The sequence below is a fragment of the Bombyx mandarina genome, chromosome 19 (genome assembly GCF_030267445.1).
Source record: "Bombyx mandarina strain Sakado chromosome 19, ASM3026744v2".
NCBI lineage: Eukaryota > Metazoa > Arthropoda > Insecta > Lepidoptera > Bombycidae > Bombyx > Bombyx mandarina.
This window is the reverse complement of record NC_143225.1, coordinates 1,919,686-1,928,025: the sequence shown is the minus strand read 5'-3', so window position 1 is coordinate 1,928,025 and position 8,340 is coordinate 1,919,686. Positions and strand designations below refer to the sequence as shown.

Here is an 8,340-nt window from a genome sequence, read left to right as displayed (position 1 = left end):
CTGATGGTAACTACATCGGGTGGGCCGTATGCTTTCCTGCCAATAAAGGCAATAAAAAAAAAAGCCCCAGATCTCTGGAAATTCAGTGTGCATAAACACTCTAAGAAGCTTGATATGAATTCAATCATCTCAATATATCTTCATTAAAACTATGCTTTATATTGAGTGACATAATGAGGCGAATTTGTGTATCAGTTTACTTATGTAGACGTTATATATTAATAACTATGCTGGCTTCAAGGAATCTATTATATACATAATTTGTAATACTTATAAACTAAGCCAAAAAATGTGGTTAAAGTCATGGATACCTTGAGGCCTATAAGTTGAAAGCTTCCAATCAAATAATAATGTACAAAATCAATAAAACTATGTGGAATTTTGTTTAAATGCATTTTTATATTATTTTAATTCTCCTATGTATATAATAATCTAGTATTAATATAATATATAATAAATATTTCTAGGTCTACTTGAATTAACCGATACATATACAAACAAATGAAGTGGTACACCAAATGACTCGCAGACATTCTGTTCAAATCTGAACCTAAAAATGTACAGAAGTTATTGTATTCGTATATTTGTATATTTATTGTATTCGATGACCAGACAAGGCTATTTGGTGTGAGTGGATACTCAAACAGAGCCAATACCGCTATACCCTGAGCCATGAGCTCATGTCTAAGTGGTCTTAATCCGCAGACCTCAGAAAGACAAGGTTACTTTGATAATTTTATTGTGAAAAACCTGTGGATGAAGTCACCGACTAAACACAGCTCTTTTTATTGTGAAAAACTTGTGGATGAAGTCACCGACTAAACACATCTCTATTTTCATACAGAAATAATAGTGAGGTAGATTTCCACGAGTCTTAAAAATCCTTTACATAATTTTTAAATAGCTATAACTATATATACATCGCAAATAACTATTTCACTTCCAAGTAGCTGCTTGTGTCCATGAGACAGCCTATAAAATGTCTCAATTCTTAATAAGCACAATAAAATCGGTATGAGAATACTCTACAAGAAAAACCATACAATTTTTTCTTTCTTCCCACCTCTTCCTTGCATCATATTCCTCAGTGACCTTTACGGAGCAATTTTGTATGGACCATGTTCCTCCATTTCTTCGTGACTTCTGCGCAGTGGATAGCGACATAGATGAAAGAGTCCAATGTCGTCTTAATTTCATCAGAGCAGCGCATGGAACTATGCCACTAGGCTTCTTTCCTTCCACTTTGCCGGTGGTAGTTTATCGAGATTGTCACGCTTTTTCCTCGCAACGTGACTGAAAAACTCGGTAATCCTACGTAGGCAAATAGTGGAGTCTTCTGGAGACGTCTAGTTCTTCCAGACCATTTTCCTCCTGCTTATTTCCTTATTATTTCTTTAAAATAAATTATTAATGCAATGTTTTACTTGTCTTGTCCATGGGATGGTTCTGTTATGGGAATTTACTCTGAGGTCGTTTTAAAAAAAGGAAACTTTTAAGATACGAACTATTTATTTGATTTACATAATATGGATGATAACTCTCAGAGCAATCCCGGCAGCCGCACCCCTACTCTAAGACAGTTCACTCTCTACTGACTGTTCTCCGGTCTCCTATGAAGTCTCTACCTCGGACCATCTAGTCAGCGGTTCGAGGGTATCAGCATTTTAGGGTTCAGTACAGATATATAACAGTTCCATCATAATACGACCAGTCCCTCAATTCAATACACTCACAATTCACATAACAGCTTCATGTTCACTATCGACAAAGTCATTGTTCCTCTAGTTATGAGCTCGTCAGCCTACAAAGTCTGTGCAGAATGACGAGCTCGCACGGTTCAGACGGCGGTCTCGTCTCGACTCGTCTCGGTGGCCATCTTCGTTGTCACTCTGATCACTTCCTCCTCCAATTTGGAGTCTGCCGGCATATTCTGCAATAATAGTAATTTCTGTCTGATATATTGATCTACTAAATAAAAACTACAGTTAATTCACTAGCCATTTAGTCTTAGCAGATGATGACAATAGATTATTGTCTATGTCTACAACTGTTCACAATAGGTATAGTAATCGGCAAACTTCTTGAGCAAATGACCTTGACTGCGCAGAACCGAATTTTAGATCACTTTGGTGGTGAGGGTGAGGCGCGACGGCAGGGGAAATCGTATCGAGCGCGTTATTGGTAGATCAGTCGACCCTTGCGTCCCGCACCGCGCCCTCATTCCGCTTGCTCCCAAAAGTACGCTTGCGTACAGTGGAAAGTCTATCGTTATTAATCGTTAAGTTATTTGTTATAATTGCTTGTGGACTTTGTTGCCATTGCTATTTGTTGAGTGTTTGTTGATTTTTTATAAAACATACACTATGCCGTGACAAACTGGTGTAGTACTTAAAAGAAAGGGTAGAAAATTTGTGTACGACGTATATTGCTTCATTATAAAACAGGGGAAGAATGATATGGAAAAATTAAAACAGACTTCGGAAGCAACAAAAACATCAGTGAGTACTGTTAGGTGCATTATTAACGAAGCTAAAGGCTCTGGCTTGCTCGCCGTGTTTCGGACTCCGGGTAAGAAAAGATCAGGGAAGAAGAAAGTTACCGGAATGGATAGTTTCGTTCAATCTGTAATAAAAAGATGTAATCATAATAACTACATAACAAGCAGCGAAACTCCGTACCGTAGAAAGGGTTCGAAAAATTTAAAGAAGATATAAATTTTAATGGCTCGGAATGAAGCTTACGACGGATTATGAAAGAGCTAGGCTTCAGATGGAAAAAAAGAACAGAAAATAATCGGAAGCTGGTAAATGAAAAAAGTAACATTCGATTACTACGAATCGAATATCTTCAAAAAATAATTAATTATAGACAAAAAAGAAGACCGAATCGACCGAGTTGTAAACTACGCCGATGAGCCCTATGTCGACTCATCACGATGATAGCGACTCGGGTGATGAAAACAGTGATGATGATGATGGTCAAGATTATGATAACGAAAAAAAAATTACAAATACCAGCTTCGCTTCAACTGAACCAAGACCTGGCAACAGCTCTAGTTTTGACTTAATAGAAGGAATATCTATTTTACCCCAAGATTAAATTATTACAATTATTAACCTATATATTTTGTTGATGTTCTAATAAATATATAAATAAATACATATGTTGATTTTAATAATTTAATAGCATTATGACGCAGAGTAAGTAATGTTTTTGCACGTGAGTGTACCATGCGCAAACTTACCCCCACTACGTCAACAAATGCTCAAGAAGTTTGCCGGTTATTATATGTATAATGTATTGGTAAGTGTATTTGTTTTCTTTTTAATAAAAAGGATTCCTAAGTGCAGGTCGTATAAAAACAGACCTTTTTTTTTTTTTTTTTTCGGGTAGAGGGCCGAACCTCCTACGAGGTCCCCGCGCAAAAGGGGCGCGCGGGGTATGTGAGACTCAACGATCTGCATGGTGTTGTGAGCAGACCGCGGGCCCAAGGATTTTAGGACCCACCCACTAAACGACTCCCCTGCACTCTTACACCCGACGTCCGATCCCCTCCGAGGTCAGAACCCGGATGAGGTAGGGGGGCTACCGCGGTCAACACTACAACCAGACGGCGCGGCTCACCCCAAGGACGCCCAGCCGACGGAGCCTTCGAGGCGGTATAAAAACAGACCTACAATGACCTTTTTTTTTTTTTTTTTTCCGGGCCGAGGGCCGAACCTCCTACGAGGTCCCCGCGCCTAGGGGGCGCGCGGGGTATGTGAGACTCTACGATCTGCAGGTGTTGAGAGCAGACCGCGGGCCCAAGGAATTTAGGGCCCACCCACTAAACGACTCCCCTGCACTCTTACACCCGGCGTCCGATCTCCGTCCGGGGTCAAAACCCGGTCAGAGTAGGGGGGTTCCCGCGGTCAACACTACAACCAGACACGCGGCGCCACCCCGAGGACGCCCGACCGACGGGTCGACGAGGCGATAGTCGACGACCAACGACGTCAGTCTCCGCGGTACGGCGGCCCTTCAGGCCGCCCGGGCGATGCCGCTGGTGTTCCGGGATACCCCGCTGGGCCAGAACCAGCCTGCCGGGTCGGAACGCGATACACCGCCGACCGGGTTGCTCTTCCACAGTATGTTCGGCGACGACAGCGACGACGAAAATGCGGACCGCATCGCAGTCCGCAGCCGCCGACGCGTCGTCCCGTCCTCCTGGTGCCAGCGCGCTAGAGTGACGGTAGCGTGCGGCGCAGTCTCAGCCCCCTTAGGTCGCCCCGTGACCATCACCGGGAGGAGACTGCCTCCTCATAGGGGCCGGAGCTGGACAAACGCCCTCCTCCGACCCCCGGCTCGACGGCGGCGGCACGGCGCCGAGAGGGAGGAAGAGTTCTCCCTCTCCCGTTCCGCCGCCTCCTTCTGCGAGATGGTGGACTCGCAGAAGTCGAGCATCGCCTGCCAGGACTCATCGTTGCCGAGCATCGCAGCCACGACGGTCGGAAGCGACAAGTCCGGTCCTATTTTTGCAACGAGGACGCGGCGCTGCTCCGCGAAAGCGGGGCAGCACGCGAGCGTGTGCTCCGCCGTGTCCTCGTTGCAGCCACTGCAATGGTGGCACTTCGGCGTCGGCTCCCTCCGGGCGACGAGGTGCAGGTAGCGACCGAAACAGCCGTGTCCCGTGAGCACCTGCGTCGCTCGGAAGGTGAGACGTCCGCGGTCGCGATTCACCCAGTCCGAGAGGACCGGGCGGATCGCCTCGACGGTCCGTCGCCCGTAGGCGGGGTCCGCCAGGCGGCGAGACCACGCCTCGAGCACGGCACGCCGAGATTGAAGCTTCCGCGCTCGAACTTCCGCCGCGCCGGGACGCGGCTCCCCCCTGGAGCGGAGATCACATCGCCACGCGTAATCCGCAGCAAGCGCCTCCGCTTCCTATGACCTACAATGACCTGACTTGTTACCCAAAATGTGTGCTTAAGTTCATAATAAAATAATGAAACATGATAATGAGCTGAATTTCAGGAGTTTGAATTGTGCTTGACATGAAATATGTGTAATTTAAGCCACATTCGGGAGGTATTATCATATAGGAACCTCTATTGTTCTTTAGGTCCTTTCAAGTTCACAGCTCGGCATCGTAGGCTATGAACATATATATTGGGTACCTGTGTATACTATAACACTATGACCACAAACCTGCAGAGCTGTGTAATGGTTGTTTGGAGCAGTAGGGCGCAATCTGGCCGCGTCTAACAGTCGCGCCACGCGTCGTTGCGGACTGCCACACACGGACACTCCCACTCCACGACATACACTCTTCAGCAAACGGGCTCTGCAAAATTATAAATGTTTTTGTCAGAGATACACTTTAAATATCTCGTTCTTGTGTTGCTCTAAGTTATGGCAAAAAAAAATTACTATGAATGTGGAGGGCTTTAGAGGAAAAGATAGACCTAAGAAAAAAATTACGGATTGCATGAAAGACTATATGTGTAAGAAGGGAGTGAGCGAAGAATCTTAGAGGAGTATGGGTTGAGAAAACATGTTGCGCCGACCCCAGGTGACAGGGAGAAGGACAATAGAATGACACTAAATATCTCCAGCACCCTTCATCATAAAATTTGTACAGTTTTCTCCAAATTGGTTGAGTCTTCCTGGGGCTTACTTCATACTGTGTTGAAATTTCAATACTATTGAGCTCCTTCTAACTTTATGTGTTAGGATCGACAAACAAACCATCGTTTGAGACAGTTGACACCGAATGTGGATCTCTTTTGTGAAGGTGACATTATTGAACCTTGAAAATGAGAATCCGTCACTTCCCATAGCTTAAACAAATATTGTTAAAGTTTTAAGCTTGTCACTCACGCGTCAAGCAACTTCATTAAAAGTCTGCTATAGGCCTGATATTCATCCTCCCCAAACTCTCCTGGATGATGACGGGCGAATTCATATGTATCGCAGAATTGATGCACCAATTTCTGGCCACGCCCATCGAGTGGAGCTGCCAATGAGGACAGGAGGAAAGCTCGGAGAGACTCACGAGGATGGCGCCTAAGTCCAGGGTCTTGACAAGCAATTTCGTCTTCTGTAATTGTGATTATTTAGGATTTTTAGGGTTAGGGTTACTAGTGCATTCTTGGCCTAATGAGTAAGACCCCTAATTAATATAGATTTAAGAATGCATGAAGTAGGTTCTATGCTTAAGAAAAATCCATAGTTATTTGGCCCTAACTAAGTGTAGTAAAGTACTTTCTACAGGTACTTCGTACGGGTCAAAAAGGTACCTACACAATTCGTAATTGGACAAATTGATAAATTCAGCAGACCTAATTTTTAAGCACACAATTTCATTCTGTCATCGCGAGAGCTATTTACCATTTTTGCTTTGAGTAGTTTTTTTTGTTCATTAAAAAACTAAAATATACACTACTTCCTACTTGTTTAAAAGAATTTTTATTAACCGATTTATTTAAATTTAATTTATATGACTTTTCAGCTTATTTGAATGCCATATGGATATTAAGTAAATAAATTTTAGAAGTTATCATGGCCTACAAGAAAAGACATCCAGTGCATTCATATCTAACGATACATCTGTGTTTGAATTCCTCAAACAGGTACCTATTTTTCTAATGAAATACACACTTAACAAATGTTCATGATTGATTTTCATGATGAAAGAATAACATTGTGTAAGAAAAATCAAACCCGAAAAATTATTCTTTACATAATTACTGGTGGTAGGGCGTCTTGTGAGTCTGCACAGGTAGGTACCACTGCCCTGCCTATTTTTGCCATGAAGCAGTAATGCGTTTCAATTAGAAGGGTGAGGCAACTGTTGTACTGTAAAACTGACACCTAACAGCTCATGTCTCAAGGTAGGTGTCGGCATTTATGTTGTAGACGTCTATGGGCTCCGCTAATCACTTAACATCAGGTGGGTCGTGAACTCTTCCACCCATAAGCAATAAATAAAAAAATAGTTTATATTAATATAAGAACATAGGTACCTAAAGTTTTGACATCATCAACAGCTTTAAAACGATAATGGTACGGTTGTTGAGGTTCCAGAATATAATGTGAGGGTTCAGAACTCAAAAGACGAGGTTCATACATAATCCGAGGTACTGCTTCAATCCGTCGCTCTATTTCCCTTTTCAAACACTGAAATATTTAGAAAATTTCAAAAGTTAATCGATATTTTTTTACTCAGGATTTAATCTACTATACCTTAATACGAAATATAATATAAAATACCAATTGATAAAAGTGATTTGTGCGTGTGATAGTACATATTCAACAGCGGCAAAGACTAGTTTTCATCAGATAGGCCATAAGTTATCACTATTAGGCCATAAGCTATCACTAGTAAAATGATACAAATATTTAATTGAATAAAATATTTAAATAGTAGACATTTTCGCATACCTTTTTTGCATCAGCTCCTATCGGTACGTGAGGTCCTCTCCGGGATCGTAAAGCGAACCTTGTTATTTGTCTTTTAGCAAATATGAACAAGATTACAAAGGTCAAAACGCCTCCGCTTATTATGAATATAATATTTAGGATGCTTGTAAAATCCTGCATTTTTTTGCTATAAATTTGTAATTCTTTAATAATGATATACGGCAATTATATCTTATTAGAAAATAAAGCATTAATACATTAATCAAGCAAGACTCAAATTAATAATAAAAATAAAATACTTATTAATAAACTACTCCAGTACTTAGGTAAGTTATGTTTTTAAAGTTTTTTGCATGTAGAAAGGAGGATATTGTGTATGTATTATGTACTATCTTTGTTACCATTTATATTTATTTTAAAATAAGATGTACTTAATGTATTAAATAAATTATTTTTTAATTTTTATTCCACGATTGACGTTGACGTTGTTTTGTAGGAGTGATTTTATTTTTCGAATACAGGTATAGCGAAGGGATTATCTTATACGTACAAGATTTTACTTTGTTAGAAAAGCCGAAACTACGTGCGAATGAAAAGTGAACCAAAGCGAATTATATTATAATATCTGGAATTAATTAAGGGATGAAGTTGAATAGAATGAAATGATGTCCCAATATGATGGTCGATTTATCGAGACTATAATGGACGTTTCATTTACATTATTTTAGTTCTTATTAATCGAGCACTCTTTTTTCAGCCTTAATGATGGCACTGTGCATATACACACACGTGCTACCCTTAAATAAACATTGTTCGGGTTATCTAGGTGAAAATGTATCTATTATTTAATGTTCATCGCATTACATTTTTTTTATATATAAAATCCTAGAAATGCGTATCGGAAAAAACCCGCGAGCATCGTTTCGCAATCTGGAGGAGCAG

General features: G+C 41.3%; 1 protein-coding gene across 2 annotated transcripts; it reads right to left on the bottom strand.

Annotated features, from left to right (window-relative positions):
- Positions 1-376: 376 nt before the first annotated feature.
- LOC114244643 (lipid transport auxiliary protein 1) lies at positions 377-7,854 on the bottom strand. 2 transcript variants are annotated; one of them, XR_016324671.1, is made up of 6 exons: positions 7,420-7,854; positions 7,002-7,155; positions 5,857-6,076; positions 5,185-5,320; positions 800-1,930; positions 377-750 (listed from the first exon to the last, which is right to left on the bottom strand). XR_016324671.1 is itself a non-coding variant. In XM_028176526.2 (5 exons), the coding sequence occupies exons 1-5, from the start codon at positions 7,576-7,578 to the stop codon at positions 1,838-1,840; spliced, it is 762 nt and encodes a 253-aa protein (XP_028032327.2). In that variant the 5' UTR covers positions 7,579-7,854; the 3' UTR covers positions 377-1,837. The 2 variants fall into 2 exon arrangements, 1 of the variants encoding a protein (XP_028032327.2); XM_028176526.2 differs by having other exon boundaries at positions 377-1,930.
- Between the last annotated feature and the right edge of the window lie 486 nt (positions 7,855-8,340).